The sequence below is a fragment of the Lactuca serriola genome, chromosome 9 (assembly GCF_051521515.1).
Source record: "Lactuca serriola cultivar US96UC23 chromosome 9, Lser_US96UC23_V15, whole genome shotgun sequence".
NCBI lineage: Eukaryota > Viridiplantae > Streptophyta > Magnoliopsida > Asterales > Asteraceae > Lactuca > Lactuca serriola.
In genome coordinates, this window is record NC_136416.1 from 183,173,730 (window position 1) to 183,193,431 (window position 19,702).

The 19,702-nt window shown below is 36.2% G+C and overlaps 1 protein-coding gene across 1 annotated transcript; it reads left to right on the forward strand.

Annotated features, from left to right (window-relative positions):
- The first annotated feature begins 16,473 nt into the window (after positions 1–16,473).
- Positions 16,474–19,309, forward strand: LOC145076975 (putative membrane protein At3g27390). The gene is made up of 9 exons (XM_079022758.1): positions 16,474–16,906; positions 16,990–17,098; positions 17,188–17,380; positions 17,461–17,597; positions 17,696–17,984; positions 18,063–18,169; positions 18,259–18,611; positions 18,692–18,932; positions 19,011–19,309. The coding sequence occupies exons 1-9, from the start codon at positions 16,813–16,815 to the stop codon at positions 19,258–19,260; spliced, it is 1,773 nt and encodes a 590-aa protein (XP_078878884.1). The 5' UTR covers positions 16,474–16,812; the 3' UTR covers positions 19,261–19,309.
- Positions 19,310–19,702: the final 393 nt, after the last annotated feature.

A 19,702-nucleotide genomic window follows, 5' to 3' on the forward strand; every position in this document is an offset into this window, starting at 1 on the left:
ATGGATGGTCCATGGAGCTTTTAACCCATGGATCCTTGGAAAGGAAAAGACATGGGTTATTAGGGTTTCACCCTAACCATGCACACTATATAAAGAAGCATATGATGCAAGAAATGACACTAGTTGTGTGAGACTTAGTGGTGGCCGATTTCATAAGAAAGTATACTACTGTCTCAAAGTTTTCCAAGTGTTTGTGGTGATTTGTGATTCCATTTGAGGCGTTCACACTATTGGTGCTTGGCTCTCAAACTCCAAACAATCAACCATCATCAAAAGGTATGTATTTCTACTAGTAGTTTTATGATTCATAATCCTTATGCTATGTTAGTTAGGAAGAAACCTTGGAAATTATTATTTGCATGTATTTTAGAAGAAAACATAGATCCAAGGTTTATTAGGGTTGCATGCACACTTAGGAAGTGTTAGATTGCTCAAAACCCAACAGTGGTATCAGAGCCTAGGCTTGTTTTCTTGAATACTTGATGCAAATTGCTGAAAATCGAAGTTTATGTGCTGTCTGCACAGCAGACTCGCCGAGTCCATAAAGGGACTCGACGAGTCCAAGACAAAATTCATCCAACTCTGCGAGTTAGTTCATGCACTCGACGAGTTGGACCCCCAGACAGCATATCTTCGAGTTTTGGTGCTGGAATTGGTCTAGAATCATTACCTTAAACTTTTTTGGACTCATAAAACCTGTTTTTGATGTGGTAATGATGATGGTGGACCAATTTCAAAGTTATAATCAAAATTTCAAGTTTATATGTGTTCATATGATTCTTGAAATTATTGATGTGGATGTTCATGTTCATATGAGTTTTGTTAGATCATAGGAATTATTTGCAAATTGTTTGTTAGTTAGTTCTTGATCTTAATGTGTTTTAATGGAATTCATAATTTGTCCTCAAGTTATGGAATTCCAAAATTTTTTCTTTTAAATGTTTTTTTAAGAAGTCATAAGTTACACTTTTGAAGAGTTTTTCTAATAAATGCTTTTATGGACTTCATAACTTGTCCTCAAGTTATGGATTTCCAAGAGACTCTTCATTAAAAGCTTTAAAACACTTAGTTAAAAGTCATAAGTTATGAATATCCGAAAGTTTATGAATTGTTCAAAACTTGCCCTCAAGTTTTGGAATTTGTAAAGTCTCACACAAACTTTAATTCCACATCCTAGAGTTTTAAAAGTTAAGAACAAGTCGTTTTACCGTTAGTAGGCCTCATTCACGAAGCCGGTCTATAAGGTGGGTATAAGGTTGTTGCCTATAAAATGGCAACTTAATGGGTGTCCACTCTCCCCCACCGCTTGCTTGACTGGTGGAGGGTCGTTAGCTGAACGGGTAGGACAATGACTTTAAATTTTCATTAAAAAGTATAATGATTATTATAAAGTAACTAAATGTTTTATTTAATTCCCAATCTTTGTTACTTTAGGAAAAATGTGAATTTGGTGCTAGCCCATGGAATTCACACTTTGTACCTTACCAAGTCGTTGGTGGAGCGTGTGTGGTTAACCGGCACACTAACTTGGACTAGTAAGGATCACGAAGGGTGACTTAATGTTTGTCATAGATCAATGGAGCGTGTGTGGTTAACCGGCACATTGATTGGGTGATAATATTAAGGATACCAAGTGAATTGGTATGGTTATTCACACCTTGTTTTGTGATCCTCAGCATCCCATTCACAAAATTTGAGAGGGCACACTCGAGATTGAAACATGCCATTAAAAAGTTCAATGAATCTCAAAAGATATAGGAATTTCAAATCCAATTAAAACCTAATAAATTATTTCATTTTTCATGGTGGAAATTGGTGAATCGTCATTCGCCTACCTTCAAATATTTTATAGCTTGGATTACGGCATCCCTCTTCCAAATTATAAAATATTGTGTTGGGTCCTAGCCTTAATATTTCATATTGGGTGTTATATTAAGGACTTTGAATCAACTAACTTGATTTTCTCCCATTATAGATGTCTGGTTCAGACAACTATGATCTTCCCAAATCTCTTGAAGATGGTGTCCCTCAACATCATGCTTCACTTCCTCCACCTCCTCCAATTATTCTCCCTCACCCATAAGTTCTTGAAAAGTTTAAAGTCACTCATCCCTATTGGCAATCATAGTCTATGTGTGCTCACATCTTTGAGATAAAGTCACATATTGACATGCCGGGAGAGTTGGGTGTCAAAGTCTCGTGAAAGTTGGATGTTCAATCACTTTCTTAGTAACATAGTGAGTCTCTTTGGGACTACTATGAGACAGACTATGACATGACCCTTAATGATGTTATCTATTTACTTGGTGTTGTGGAATCAGCAATGATTTGGAACACCAGTAAAGCAAATTTGATTAAAAGAACAACTTCCCAAGTCTTAAATGGACATTGACAATGGTAGCATTGGATATCTAGAAAAGCATTTCTCTTCCCAATGGAAAGGGATCGGCCATAGTCAACTCGGTTGACCAAATGGTAAAGAGAAAGGCTAAGTCTGAGATAGTCTCATGTGCCATTACCAAAGGGTCTATATGTTTTATTGCCAAAGGGAGGGACACTGATTGCGAAGCTGCCATATTTACCTGAAAGATCATAAGATTGATCAAGTCAAAAAGTTTGAATCTACTTCAGTTAAAGTCCACTGACTAACTCTATTAAGTTTATATTTGGAGATTCTTATTACATAATGTGAATGGGTCACATGTTGATGTTTTTAAGAATCAAACAAAAGATAGGAAGCTTAAAGTAAGTATATGATTGCAGATCAGGATTAGTGTCTAAGTCCACTGACTAACGCTATGATTGCAGATCAGGATCTGAAGTCATACGCATAATAGTTATTAGACTTATCCAAGTGGGAGACTGTTGGATTAGTGTCTAAGTCCATAACTATTTTGGTATGTACTTGACCCGATGGTGCAAGGTCCTTTTGGGTTGCCTTCACCAAAGCAACTTGATAGGATGAATTATGGAGAGAGAGGATTAATTATGATTTATTAATATATTATGAGAATAATATATTAAAGGAGAAATCATATTGTTTAATTAATATTAGTCAATAATTAATTGATAATTAATTTTGTGGCTAAAAGAGATTAATTAAACTTAAGGGACTGGAACTGTAATTATAAGATAATTGCAATTGGGCTATGGATTACTTAATAATATATAAGTTGGACGAATTCTATGGGGAAGCCCATTAGAAATCGTCCAAGGGATATACCAAAGGAATCCATGGGCTACTTAGGGCTTAAGCAGTCAGATTAAGGTTTCCTAGTTGAAAACCCTAATAGCCTACATGTATATATAGCACCCTTAAGCCTCAAAAACGTGGCTAAGAGTTCCTCTAGGGTTTTGGACGATTTTGGGCAGCCTCCCCTCTCCTTATTCTTCATCCTCTTGCTCTTGGTGTTTGTGAACCATTAGAGGAGTGACACTTGTGACTCTAAGCTTTCTAAATTCATTACAAGGAGGATTTGAGATTGTTATTGCTACATAACAATCAAGGTAAGATCTAAACCCCATTCATAAGTTAATTTGATTAATTGTATGCTAGATCTAGGGTTTAAAGTCTTGGATGAATTACATGTACAATAGAGAAACCTAGATCCAAGCATTAGGGTTTGTATGAGCACATAGGATGTTCTTATGGCCAAAACCCATCAGTCCTGAACACGTTAGCCATATCCACTGATATTGCCATATTTATACATATTTTTAGGCAATATTTAAGTACATTTTTATATATTTTTTGGTTATTTGCATAGAATAATGGTACTTATAAGGTTAAATTATATTTTGCAGCAAAAAAGAAGACATTTTGAAGAAAAGGGACTAAAAGCGTTAAAGAATGGAACTTTGGAGGTTGAAGACTTGAAGGACAAGATAATTAGGACAAAGCGTGTTCACGAGGTGAATCTTATAAAACTCATGAGGTGAGTATGGCTTTTTAGAGATAAACATCACGGATCAGGAATCCGTGTTGAATACGGATACTATGGGCTCACGAGGTGAATTTGGAGAATTCACGAGGTGAGTCGGGAGAAATTAAAAACTATATATATCCTTGAACCCTACGCCTTAAGGAGACGTGTGGTGGCTGAGAGGGGTTCCTGGAGACGAAAATTCAGAGGAGAAGAAGACCTGGAAGCTGGTTTCAACACCAAGGAAGTAGAAGTACATAAATCGAGTCATAGTTTGGTACACTTTAACATGTTTTGGATTATAGTATTCGTTCGTTTAGCTGTTAATATGTCCAGCTAAATCTAGCTACTTCTGTTAGCTAGATTAAGCTAGAACTCGTGGTTTTAATGCATTAGATTTAACTTTAATTGTTGGTGATATGCTTGTGTTGATTGATTTTACCTAGCATGCTTGAATTAGTTATTTGATTGCTTTGAATTCTTGTTCTGTGTAACAAGTGAACACAGTTCTGCATGAACTTGAATACCTAATAATATAGTGAACACTAGTTATTGGAGCTACGATCAAACCAATCTTAGATTAGTAACTGAATAATTAAATTAAGTTGTGTTAGAGAATTCATATTATGACTGTAATTGTGTTTTGATTAATCAATCTTCATGGCTCTAATCTTATTTAATAATTGATTCTATGTTAACTATTGTATGAACATAAATAGAATTACATGAATTGATTAATGATTAGTAGATTTAGAACTAAATTACTAATACTATCTTAATTCGTCACCAACAATAATAGTTATAGCTAATGTATAACCATTGATTGAAAGTGGATTCGAACTAAAAGAAGTGTTTTGTTTATTGATTAAGTTTTTGTTAAAGATTTAAGTTCATCTAAACTTGCAAAATTAGATAAAAAAATCCTTTTAGCTTGTTAATAATTAGATTAAATTAGTAGTAAATAAAGTAATTGAGAACACCGTTCCCTGTGATCGACACCCGACTTACCTAAGCTATACTGTAATCCAACTAGGTACACTGCCTATAAGTGCATAGTTAGTCTAAATTTGTTAGGTTATAAATATATAAATTAGTGGGTACTTCCGTGCACATCATCCACTAACCACATCCTACTGGAAATGGGGTCCCTGTCCCCATAGAACGTAGAAGCTCCACAAGCACGGAACGCACAAAAAGAGAGAGTGCAAGCTCCAACGATAGCCATGACCTCAGCACGGGACACCCTTCAGTGCTCATCCAACATCTCCAAAATACTACAAGAAATCTCTGATGAGATGAACTCCCACATCTGCTCGCTAATCGGCTCAGTACCTGCACCTGAGCCGGAACCAAAACCTGTACCTCCTCCCATAAGCTTCTTAGATTCTCCAAGACTCTCCCTGATTCAAGTATGGATCATATGCTTTTAGTATTACGAGCCTAATACTACCTTCCACACCTATCCATACTTTCCTCAGGAATCATCCTGAATCCTCTAAGTCAACTTCTCAAAATGATGCACCAAACTCACTGAACAACGCCACTAAACCTAGTGAAACATATCCTAGGCTCTCCTAGGCTCCTGACCTTACCCTGCCCTCAGCTGCTGAAAAGCTCCCACCAGTGTCAACTAACTACCCCATGAACACAGTCACATACGGAGATCAGATAATCCTTCGAGTAGAAGACTCAACCATAGAACGGTTAGACTTAAACAAGAGATGTGCAATAGGTTCAGATCCACAACTGTAAGATTATTTAACCCGTGCCACATGTGACTTAGCATATTCACTTAGTAGTTAATCCACATTGCTAAAGCAAGCAACATTCAGGCAACAGAAAATCTAACCAACATACACTAAACAAGTTATTATATCCACGTATCCAGAATTCATACTAGCATGTAATTCTAAAGATCATACAATCAAGCATATAAAGGAACCTCTCCTATCATATAATATTGATCAGATCCTTAGCCCTAATCTAGAATGCAATTCTCACAATCATATCACATATCATAATAAACATGTATTGGTATTCTAGGAACCACTTACTTGAGATCAGACGATTGCATGCATACCCGTTTCTTTGATTACAAATCCTTTTTGATAAACATTTATTTTATGAAAAATTTCACCAAACCATTAGTTTGAGTCCATGCATACCCAAGAGTATGCCTGAATCCCTCAAAACCAAGGCTCTAATACCAACTTGTAACGTACCGAAAATTATAGGGTAAAATTTTCATTTTTAATACATATTCAAACATTCATTTATCTTTATTCAAATATTTATAAGTATTCCAGAGGAAAACAATTATCAAAGTAGAATCCCAAAATCACGAATTGCGGAAAAATACGGGTGTATGCGCTGCGATCAAGCTGGACCCTTCCCTTTCGAACCGGAAGTACCTGAAACCATAAACCACAAACTATAAGAACAAAGTTTAGTGAGTTTCGAAAATACCAAATACCAAACATAGCAAACATACTGCCAAGCATACCTTTGTGCTAGCCTACCCCTTCGGTTTATTTCAACCGGATGCTGTCGAGCATATATCTGAGGGCTCGACCTGCCCCCTTCGGTTTATTTCAATCGGATAATGCTGAGCATATCTGTGTGCTCAACCTGATCCTTCGGTCTATTTCAACCGGATAATGTCGAGCATATCTAGGTGCTCGATCTGCTCATTCGGTCTATTTCAACCGGATAATGTCGAGCATATCTGGGTGCTCGACCTGCCCCTTCGGTCTATTTCAACCGGATACCGGGTCTATTTCACCCCTACCACTACCACATAATATCACATAGAAATCATCAAGTAAAACATGCACAACTGACACTCATCATACTATAACATAACTAGTGGGCCGGCCTTGGTGCCTTCAACCCACGGATTTTACGAAGGGAGACTCACGTCGATAGCTGAACCTACGAATATATCTCTGACTATAGATCCGCTAAAATCCATACGCTAATAAACAAGAAGACATTAAATTAACATTTGGGTTCCAATATCCAATCCAATAATCGATATATGGGGTAAAAAGACCATTTTACCCCTCACCTAGTTTGGTCCAATACTACGGCCAAACTCACAATCAAAGGCTTGCAAACCAAATATTCATCTAAAGCCCCCCCCCCCTTATGGCCTAATTGTTCATGTTGGGCCCAAACCCTTACATGGGCTTTACCCTAAAGACCACTAACTTTTCCCCAAACCCAACACTTGTCTATAGATGGCCCCACAAAGCCCTAAGCAATCTAAGCCTGAACGATAGCCCAAACCCAAAATGACACCATAAGACTCATTAAGGCCCAAATATCCAAATTGGAACCAAACCCATCATGGGCCTAACCTGAGAAGGTCCAACATCCAAAAAGGCTCAAAATAACTAATGGTCAAACCTGGTCAACACTCCATGAACAACAAGTCAACTAAACAAGAAAATTCCAACAGGCCAAGTACGTATCGCGTACTCAATTGGTACGTCTAGCGTACACCCTTTGGGGCCAGTACGCACAACGTACCAGATGGGTACGCCCATCGTACTCCCTTAAACGCCAACATTCTCCATTATGCACTTAACCACTTAAGTCCTTGCTTCAAGTTCTCAGATCTGCTTCCCATGGATGACTTATCGGAATAAAGTTGGCAACTTTACTTGCATACATGGCTTAATGGGACTCTAGAGCTCAAAAGAGCTAAATGAAAGGTAGCACATGCATCAGTCCAAATAAACCATAAAGATCATATTTTTTTATGCCTTTGGACACCTAAAACGTCCAGATCTACAAGATCAAAACTCTGAAACAGCCATAGCTCACAAGGACCACCAAAAGAGGCTAAAAGGACTATGAACAAACCCAAAAAGAAGATCTAACCAAAGAATGAGCAAGATTAAAGCTTTTTACCTTCAATGGATTGCAAAAGATGGCAAACTTTTGATGTACTAGCTCATTTCCAGGTGGTGATTCTTCAACAAGCTCCAAGCTCTTCAAATTGCACAAAAATACTCCAAGATCCTCACAATGGCTTAAAAGATCCAAGATATAGGCTAAGGGTCGACTTCTAGGGTTTAGGAGGCTTAGAGGTTGATAAAAGATGAGGCTCATGAAAGAAATCAGGTTTAAATAGGGTTAAGGGTCCCAATTTAGGGTTTCATGGCTAAAGGGAGTACACCCTGCGTACCTCTTGGTACGCTCGACGTACTCGAAGACCACCCGAGACTACTCTACTCAGTACGCCATGTGTACATATCTAGTACGCCCCGCATACTAGATGGGCCTCCAAAACACTCAAACTTCATTCAACCATAACTCCTTCATCCCAAGTCCATTTCCAATGAACTTTATATCCACAGAAAGGTAAAGAGAAGCTCTACGCTTCTAATAACTCACAATTGCCATAAAACTTCCCGAACAAGAACCCAAAATTTATAAAGGCCAAAACTAGCAAATTACGATTATACCATTGGGCTCCGAAACGCCATCGAACGCTCGAATCACTTAAATTGTAGCACCCACATCCAAAAAGGGTCAAATCCTTTCTTCCCTAAGGCCCTAAGCCTCATGATAATTGATGATTGGGCTACATCCCCAAATACTGAAGCAATCCGAAACTGATTGTAACATAGACCATTTATGAAGGTTTTTTTATTAAAAAAATATAATTATTTAATATACAAAGAGTCTCTCTCTCTCTCTCTCTCTCTCTCTCTCTCCCACCGTTAACACCTATTTCCTCTTTCATTCCTTCACTATGGCTCTTTAATGGCGTCTTCCCCAAAAATGATGTCAAAATCCCATTGAAATCAACAAAAATGAAATCCAAATCGATGATGATGAAAGAACCACATGTCTGCATTAGATTTATGAGTTCTAATGGTTGATCATGTCCTCTTTCACACTGATTTCTCCGATCTAAAATACATGGTTGTTTGGATCTGTTTGGACAATACGTTTCAAGAATATCTCCAACCTTCTATGGTTTGACGGATTACATAAACAAAACCCTCCACATCACCATTATGTTTCACTCCTAGACTTCAAGATGCATTTAGCCTAGATTGTTCCATGCACAAACTGGAATCTCGAACCGATTTGGGTTTTGTTTTTGTTGAAATGGAGATGTAACATAAGGAGAGACATTTTAAGCATGCGAATCTTTGATAACTTGGTTGGACTCCGATTATGGTTTTGTGAGATAGATTTAAGATTTTGAGTTTTTGATGACCGAATTTCTTTATGATGTTGATGGTGGGTGATGTTCTTAGTTTGTAATGTAGTAGATGGAAGGATTTTCTGGTGTACATGAGCCAGGCGATTACAAGGGCAACAAAGAACTCGTCGATGTCGTACATGATGATAGAAAGAGATTAGAGGTCGGTGGTTTGGAAGATTGTTTGAGTGATGAGGATTTCGAGTCTGCTTGTTGTGATTTCGTGATAAACAGGCCCGTATTTTGAGTTGAAGGAGACTATGTGAAGGTGGTTGCGCCAGGCTTCTCACCATTTCTGGCAATTGGTTACCACGTTATGAGCGGCGCCGAGAGGAAAGAGGATGTTGTCGATGACTTCAACAGGAAGATGCTCCATATTCGATCAATCAATCAAATATGATCTCTTTGGTGAAGCCCTGCAAAATGGAATCTCGCCAAATCATCATCTAGCTCCATATGCAAACAATCAATTTTCAAATTCTCAAATCCAAAAAAAAACGTAAAATTGTTTGTATATAAAAGGCTTTCAAATTGAAAACGGAGAACATATAGTTAAAATCGCAACCCCCAAAAACAAAAGAAAATCCAGATTTAAGAAAACTGTATACATAGTAACCACACAAATCACACACACACACATAGAGATAGAGAGAGAGACCTTTTCTATATTAAATAATTATATTTTTTTCTATGTTTTAAATAACAAAAAACTTCATAAATGGTCTATGTGGTAGTGAAATGATGGAAATGTCCTTCAGTTAACGGAAAAAATTTGATGAAGTGAGCAACAATGATCTTTTGTTAAAAGTTTTGAAGCCACAGTTTTTTGAACTTAATGACTATCTCAGATTTTTAAAAAACACAGGGACCATTTATAATGTTTTTTCCATTTTAAATTACTGGGAAAATTTCATATATATCCTTGCAAACTCTAAATATTACTTTAATATCCTTGCAAACTTTGAAATTACACCCATATCCATCCAAAACTATAACAAATACATACATATCCAAAATCATATTTTACTTAGAATTACATTAATTTTTTATTAAGGTTTTATCTAATATTCAAAATTATATATTAGGTTACCAAAATACCTTTTTCTAATTAAATTCCAAATTAAATCACAAGCCTTCAATATTGGTATATCGTCTTCTTCTGTATGTATTTCATCTCAATCCAAAGTGAAATGAGACCATTGATTGAAATGAGGTTTTGGATTGGGATTTTATGAGTTCTGCACTCTTCATCTGCTTATAAAACCCATCATAGCAACCTTTCCTGAAACACAGATGCATTACTTCTATCAAACAACAATAATTATAATTAAGAATCCACACCAAATTGGATGAAGCCATGCCAACATCCCCATAAGATGAAGAATTAAGAATCTAATTCTATTAGGGAAAAGAAATAGCTCTTCAACACATTTACAATCTCACCACCAACCATCTCCATTGAGAATTGATTGTGGGAACGAAACATATAAAGATTAAGCCATAAGCTTTCGATAAGCCACAAAGGTCAAAGAATTGATCATAAAAATAGGACATGTAGCTGCAATTTCTTTGTCGACTCCTAATAAACTTACTATAAGTAATAAAGATTCTTCTTGGGGCTGGAAATTAATAGACACAAAAGGAAAGGATCTAATGGGAACATCAATTTAGTCGATTCGGTTCTTGAGGCCAAATGCACCAAACTCTCAAAGTACAGTTACCAGAAATGAAAGCAATACACAAACACTAGGGTATCAATGGAAAAACCCAACCATAAATTATACACATATCAGTATAATGCAACACAAATTAAGCCGTCCAAAATAAATTACTTCACAAATTAAGCATCTAATTCCAAACAGATTATAACAAAGCATTAACCAGGAAACCAATAATCCATCATTGAGGACCAATCATAATTATGAGTAGTCGGCTTACTGGTTATTCGAAGTAGCATGACAGGAATGGCCGCACGGAGGTTTCCTGGTGGTGGTAGTTGGTAGAGCAAGGAAGAGAAGACGAGGGAGACAGTTTGTTAAATTTATCGAGCGAGATGTATTGAAGTAACAAAGAAGAGAGCATAATTGAGTGAAGAAAGAGAAAAGAGCAATTTGGTAAACTAGGACATAATTCTGAATATTATATAAAAAGTTTAATAAAAAATTGATATAATTCTAATTAAAATATGATCTTAGATATTTATTTAATTTTTATAGTTTTGGATGTATGTAAGTGTAAATTAAAGTTTTCAAGGATATTAAAACAATTTTTAGAGTCTGCAAGAATATATATATATATATATATATATATATATATATATATATATATATATATATATATATATATATATATATATGTAAGTGTAAATTAAAGTTTTCAAGGATATTAAAACAATTTTTAGAGTCTGCAAGAATATATATATATATATATATATATATATATATATATATATATATATATAATTTTTTGTATTATAATTTCAGTTTCAAATGTAAATTCTCTTACCTTCTCTCCTCAAAAGGTAACAATTTTTGAACTCGGTCATACGATCAAACATTGCTGATTCATTCATCCTTTTCATTAAAATTCACCATAATCATCATGCATGAACATGATCTTTGTTTGATCTCCATTAAATCGCCATTATCATCATGGTTGAATATGATCTTGATGAGCATGTAGATAACCATCTATATTATCTTCAAACCCATCTTTCTTTTCTGTAACAATATGATGATCATGAACATAACTCTTCATTTCTGATACATTGACATCACCATCTTTGATTGCATCCATTAAATTAAGAGCATCCAGTATGGTGAGTTCAATGGGAAAGTTGAATGAGGTGGCAAGTCTAGTTGTCATTCAATGGATGAAACTCTACCATAGTGAGATGCCACCTTGGCATTCAATGGACTTGGAGTTCAATGGCCATTGAACTCTTCAATGGGAAAAAGGAAAGTTTTCTAATCTTAAATACATACTATAAATTAGCTTTTGTAACTTTTTATTGAACTTTGTAGAGTTGAAAGGTAGGAAAAATTGATTGAGTTGTATGGAATTTAGAAAAATGATGTGGCAATCCATTGAACTCTATGGAGTTCAATGCATTGTGGATGCCCTAATAAACCCCTCTTGTTTATGAATATCATTATGATTATCTTTATTTTGTTTATGACCATGATCCTTCGTCTCTAACAGATGAACATTGAGATCATCATAATTATCATTCTTCATATGTTGTTCTTCAACAAGATTCGTCCTCTCTAGTACATTAACAACAAGATCCACATTAACCTCATCATTCTTCACATGATGTTCATGGACATGGTTATGGACATCATCACTCATCTCCAATACATCATGAACTTGATCATTCTTCTCTGTATCCTTCATCTCTAATACATGAACACCATCATCTTCTACTTCATATTTCATTTCTAATACATCAACTTCATCATCATGATCAGGAATTTCATCATTCTTTGGATTCTGGTCATAAACTTGATCTTTCATATGTGATGCATGAACCTCATCGCCATAATCTTGATCCTTCATCTCTAGTACATGAACTTCAAGATCCACATTAACTTCATCATTCTTCATATGATGTTCATATTCATGGATGTCATCCTCTATCTTTAATACATAAACATCAAGAAACTGATCAGACGTGTTTTCATGTTGCTCATTGACAATACTCCTCGTATGTGATACATGACCCTCATCACCATAATCTTGATCATCCTTCATATTTGATGCATGAATCTGATCATCACCATGAACCTGACCTTTCATCTTCAAAACATGAACTTCATCACCATGATTAGCTATGCCATCTTTTTCTGGATGAACATGAACTTGATCCTTCATCTCTAATGATTGAGCATCATGAAGATCTTCATGTGCTTGATCTTTATTCTTCATTGCATGAGCCTCATCACCATGAATTTGACCCTTCATCTCTGATATATAAACCTCATCCCCATGAACTCGATCCTTCATCTCTAATACACAAACTTCCTTATCATGAGCCTCTAATACCCTAACTTCTTCATAATTCTTTGGATGAAGATCATCCACCTTTGGTAAATCAAGAACAAACTTAAAAGTAAAAGCGTATCCGATAGGAAAAGTCTTGTTAGTATTTATACCCCTCCTCTTTTGTGATGATAACCAGGATACATACTTTTATCAAACAACACTTTCTCCTTCAAATTCAAACCTGCTTCAGCAGCCAGCGAAATAACATCCCATCTGTAATACGGAGGATCATCTCGATGCCTTATATGCACCTCACCTCCTTTACTCAACATCTTGCTTGCACTTCTGAAGTAAGCTCCTACCAACTCCCTATGCATCCTGTCATCACATCACATATGTACAACACAATCATGCACACTAGTACAAACATCGATGCATGCATTGGTACTCTAACTAAGAGGATAAACATCTTACTGGATCAATTCCTGGTCACTTTCACGTAAGTAATCATAATGACCCGCATGAGGGAAGTTGAAGATGATGATGTCGAACTTCATTTTCTTGAGAATGGGGTGAGTGTGCATCTTGTAGACATCAACTTCGTACAACAATAAGCAGCCTAATCTCTCCAGTTCTTCAAGGTGTGGTACGCCCGTCCAATGCGTTTCGACTAGCCAATCTATGAATAATTTGTAGATTTTGAAAAAAAAAAAGCTAGCTAATTTCTTTTATAAAATAATTTTATATATATTAATATGATTATAAAATTAACTAATTAATCGTACAACACATCGCCTAGACAAACAAAATGTTATTTCATCATCAAAACGTCACATAAACTGATATGAACACAAAAAATTTAAGAGTTGTCATTCTCTAAAATAGCATAACAGAAACATGAAAAGCCTACGAAAAGAACAAATCAAGTTTGACTCATTTCATAGATATAAAAAAAAATATAATTTATTCTTCCGTATATACGCCTACCTTCATCAAGATATGAAGTAGCTACCATGTTTGTAGCAGTGCGAAAGGCTCGAGCTAGACATGCGGAAAATGAGAAATCACCTTCACCTTAAAGGGGGGCAAAAGGGACATTTGCACAGGGCCCAAATTCTTTAGGGGCCCAAAAAAAAAATATAAGATACACTTCGAGATTTTGAGAGTAAACTGTTAAGACTTAAGAGTATTCTAACCCGATAAAATCTAAAAAAATAACCCGATAAAATCTATAAAAAAAATTAGTAATCTGAAATCTAAAAATTAAAACTTTACAAATCATAATCAACATTTAAACTCATCGGATTCAGAAAGCCCACAAATTTTAGATCATCTAAACTTTTACAAAAATCACAAATAACAGAGAAAACAAATCTAAAATGTAAAAACTAAAAACCCTAACCATGGTACTCTAGTTCTTGTCGCCGCCTTAAAGATGGCTCTGGTCAATGCCGTAAACCTTCTCCCCCATAGCCCCAGTGCGTCGCTCTGATCGAATACGCATCTTGCCCATCTCAGATTCAGAGATCTCGCTGTTTGGAGCTCTCACTGTATGTGTATTACTCTCCCTCTCTCTAATATATCTCGTTTTGCTCTTGCCTCTCTATTTGAATGTGTTTTTATTATTTGTCATTGATATACGAAAAACTCTTGTCGCCTATTCAATGCTATGTTATAGTAGAGTAGAAAGCTAAAAGCGTACAAGGTAAAAAGCTAAAAGCTTTTTCTTTTGACAGCTTTTGCTTTTCAAGTTCTATTAGTATATTGGAATTAAAAGGTTTTTTTTGGATTCCTTTTTTTCTTTTAAACAACAATAAATTAACAATAAACTGGCATTAACTTGACTATGTGTTCCTTCTGAATTATGGATCATTTGTTAATTTTAAGATTGTCAATTTTGTTTTAGTTTTACTAGAGGATGAATGTACTTTAAACATTTGTTATTTCAATTGCGAAAGACGAATCGATTGAAAATGCTAATATGGATAAAATAGAATAGTTGTAAAATATGATTTTGTTTTCCATTTCTAGTAACATCATACTAAATAAAAATATAAATTAGCTTTTGAAAAATAATATGTATTCGCTTCCTTTGGTATCTCGGTCTCTTTAGTTTTAATGGTTATGTTCCGCCCTTGGTAACAATCGATCATTCATTCATTACATGTTAGGGCCCAAGGGCCTTTTTTTTCCCGGCTCGTCTTAGGCATTTGAATCCTCAGGACCGGCAATGAGTAATATCTTCTGGGAACTGTTATAACAATCGATCCATCTTTCTTTTCTGTTTGATATGTTCATGTCTATTAAAAACACGCATTGAAACACACAGTAATTGGGATATGCTTATATAGATGTGTGTGTCCAGATTGCAGTTAAAGTAAAGGGAGATGTAGCATTCTGAGATACTCTTCATCTTCCCTAAACAAGAGTTACAGGTTAATGCAATGACCAATAAGAAGGCACAACCTGTTATATAATGATGTGATGTGGAAGATGAGATCACACAGCCATTTAAACCGATCTAATTTAATTTTCTTTTATTTAGTCAGACTTGAGAATTGAGATCCATATATAAGAAGGGCATCCCCTGAGTTTTGTATCCTCTAAAATAATCAATGTGTCATGTAATTATTTGTTCGAAAATCTTCTTGTTCTAGACCCTCCATATATAGCCCATATGATACCTAGAAACAAGAATGGAGGAGGTGGATACCTAGAAATATTCCAAACAAGATGCCGTTAACAAAAAAAAGTTATAGATATTATAATTTGTTTTTATTCTATAAACCTTTTAAACATATAAAAAATAATATGTGAAATTAAAAAATAAATAAGAGTCAAAAAATCTGAAGATTAATTCGTCAAGTTCTTGTAACCTTTTCATTTCATTGATACGTCCATCACTTTCCTGAATCAACTTTCTTAAAAAATCAAAGACAATTACTATTATATGGCTTTCTTTTTCAGTAATGTAGTGCTTATGTTTAGTATTTATTTTGTGGATGCTAATTTCGATTTAAGAAAAATGTTTAATTTTGCTATTTATAAAAATACAAGATGAATAGTAAAGATGATGACTAATGAATGTTGTATTTCGCATATAAATTAGATAACGACATGCTATAGTATAGTTTGAAACCTGTAACTTCTTTTAAATTTAAAATATATATTATTAAATTGTAAAGAGGAAAAGAAGAAAACGTCAGTTACGAAGAAAGCGACAAAAAGCCGCGACAACCGTGGTTGTGTAAACTGTCATTGGTGTTGTGGCGGGAAGCTATTTTAAGGCAGCCACGTGCAAAGAACAGCCATGGCTGTGCTCCACGTAATCTCCTTTCTTCATCCACTCTCTTCCTTTTTTCAGAAAAAAGAAGTTAAGAACTTATTACGAAAAGTTGGAGTTTGGTACAGTCAAACCCTTATACCTAAATTACACAAACCAAATCATCCCCTTTGATTCCTCTGTTTGAATCACGCACAGATTCTCTCTCTGTTTTCTAATCCAGAGTTCTTGATGAACCCCAACCCTTAATCGCACACCTCAGAACAAGACAAGAGATGAAAACCTGATAATTGCTCGATATTTTAGAGTTCTTGACAAATCCTCTTCTTAAATCCACACCAACGAAGAAGAAACCCTGTAAATTGGGATTGAATATCTTATGTTTCTAGATTGATTAGAGAATGAAAGTACCAAGAGGGTTTATCGCTAAACTATGGAGCTTCGTCTCCTTCCTTCCTTTCTTCCTCCTCCTCCTTTCTCTCGGTCTGCTTAAAGGTATAAAAAAATCCATTTTGAAGTTTATGGGTGAAAAGTTTCACAATAACCATTTAAGAAATCGACAATCTTTTGAGTTTCAGGGGTGATAATTGGCCCAATTGTGGTAATGATAATGGTGGTCGGAAATTCGTCGGTGGCTATCGGACTTTGGCCGGCGCATTTCTTCTGGACATACTACTGTGTTCTCAAGTAACTTCGTCAGAACTCAGAACAATAGAATCAATTACTAATTATTTCATATTGCAATTTTCAGATCTATTTGGAAACTGAATTTGCAGGACTAAAAGGGTTGGATGGGTGTTGAAATTGCTTGTTCTTCTGTTCTTACCTCTTCCTCTTGTACTATGGCCTGTTGTCGCCATCGTCGGTAGCCTCCTCGGCGGAATAGGTTTTGGGTTTTTCTCTCCGTTAATCGCAACTTTTGAAGTTATTGGCACAGATCACAAAGACAAGTGCTTCCATTGCTTTGTTGTAAGTAGCACTATTATCAAACATCAAAAAATCCCGATTAATGAATAGTCAACAATTTCTCTTCTGATTTCTTGCTTCAGGATGGATGTTTTTCTACACTCGAAGGAAGTTGCACTGTGGTTCGAGATTTTACAGATTTTTGCTTCCATTCTTACTTCTCATTCATGGACGATCTCAGTGAAGAAATTCCCGCCGGCGAGAAACCAGTCGACATCAGGTACCTAAAATGATAAAAATCCAATCTTTCTTATAGTTCTCAACAACACCCAGTTTGTAAAATTCATGGATTTCCGAACTTTTCCGATGACATCACAGATTATCCAAATTGCCAAAGAGTCTATTCATCATCCCCATCGCCATCGCCATCGACGTACCTCTGATAACCGGCGTTGCTCTATGGAAGAGTCCATACATGTTGATTATCGGATGGAAGAGACTATTAGAAGACTTAATCGGGAGAGAAGGCCCTTTTCTGGAAACTGTCTGTGTGCCTTTCGCCGGACTTGCCATCGTCTTATGGCCTTTAGCAGTCGCCGGAGCTGTAATCGCATCTCTCTTCTCCAGTTTTGGTCTTGCTCTATATAGCGCCATAATCGTCCACCAGGTTTGACTAAAAACCAGAAACCCATCACTAATTCCAAATTCGTAACACAAAGTCGCTAAATCTGCTTTTCTTTTTCAGGAAGATTCAATCAAGTTTGGATTTGCGTACATCGTGGCTGTGGTTTCATTATTTGATGAGTACACAAACGACTTGCTTTACTTAAGAGAAGGATCATGCTTTCCTAGGTATACGTATATAACTATATATCGTCACTACTTTTCAATTTTGATCGTGTTCTTGATGGTTTTTTTTCTGGAAATCTTTTCAATTGCAGACCAAGATATCGTGAGAACATGAAAGCATCTGATGGATTAGAGAGAAGGAATTCAATTGATATGAAGAACGAAAAGGAAAGCTCAAGAGGGTCAAGATTGGTTTCACAACGTTCAAAAACTTTGAAACAGGCTCTTCAACAGTACACACCTGTGCAAGTTTGGGATTGGTTGTTCAAGTCATGTGAGGTGAATGGAAGAATACTTTTTCGCGATGGTTTGATAGAAGTTAAAGACATTGAAGAATGTATAGTGAAGGGGAAATGTAAGAAACTAGGGATCAAATTACCCGCATGGTCTATATTACAGTGTCTTCTCGCTTCAGCAAAATCTGAATCATCGGGTTTAATTATTTGTAAGTTCTGCTAACCATTAGCGACACCCGTAATTTTTGTCGCGAAAGACTTTTTGTATGATTTGTAATTGTTGTTTTAGCGGATGAGGTGGAGCTAACGAGGACAAATTTACCGAGGGATAAAGTATTTGAGTGGTTCATTGGGCCACTTTTGATAATGAAGGAGCAAATCAAGGGGCTTGAATTGAGTGAAGATGAAGAGTTTTGTTTGAAAAAGCTCGTGATGAGGAACAAGAACGAGAGACCCGAAGATTGGGATGATACCGGTTTCCCATCCGCGGATCATGTCAGACGAGCACAATTACAAGCTATCATACGACGGTATGTTATATTTCACATCTTATTGAATCAGCATCAGTATCAGTCTCAGTCTCAGTCCAATGCATGTTCTGATTACAGGTTGCAGGGTATAGTGGGTTCGATGTCTAGATTGCCAACTTTTAGGAGGAAGTTGAAGAATTTGGTGAAGGTATTGTACCTTGAGGCACTTCAGTCGGGAATTATAGCGAGCCAGGGACAGGGTGGGGGTAGTTCGAAAAGTAGGCGTAAGGGTCAGGGTTCGGTTGGAACCGTGGACACAAAAGGTCCAGTTGTGACCCAAGAAGAGAGGCATAGACACAACCCTCAGGTTCCTGAGGATTTGGTATGATTTGTATCGAGTTTAATTTCCAAATCACATGGATGGTGTTTCAGTTGGATGTGGATGCTCGTAATGCTTTATCATTCGGCATCATTTGTAAACAGAAGGGTAAATTGGTCATTTACTTTCATTTACTTTCATCGGACATGTCATTTGGTCCGAAAAAGAAAGTCCTAATGTAAGCACGAAAGTTAGCGAGTCTCCCCAAACTACCACATAGCATGCACATAATCACATAACTTGGGCCTTGCCCGCTACATCGGGCCCTGCCTGGCATCGAACTGAGTCCGACATCTGGCCCTTCCCGGCATCGAGCAAAGCTCACATATGAACATATCAACATATAGATAAACAATCATACAACATAAACATATAAACATTCCTCGGGCCCCGCCAAACATTGGACCGAAATTCGGAATCATACAAACATTCCTCGGGCTTTCCCAAGACC

What these genes read in the sequence shown, in the direction of transcription:
- LOC145076975 (XM_079022758.1), top strand. Translation starts at nt 16,813, where the DNA reads ATGAAAGTACCAAGAGGGTTTATCGCTAAACTATGGAGCTTCGTCTCC. An exon ending in GAGAAACCAGTCGACATCAG is followed by an intron (nt 17,598 to 17,695) that starts GTACCTAAAATG and finishes ATGACATCACAG; the next exon opens with ATTATCCAAATTGCCAAAGA. An exon ending in GCGCCATAATCGTCCACCAG is followed by an intron (nt 17,985 to 18,062) that starts GTTTGACTAAAA and finishes TTTCTTTTTCAG; the next exon opens with GAAGATTCAATCAAGTTTGG.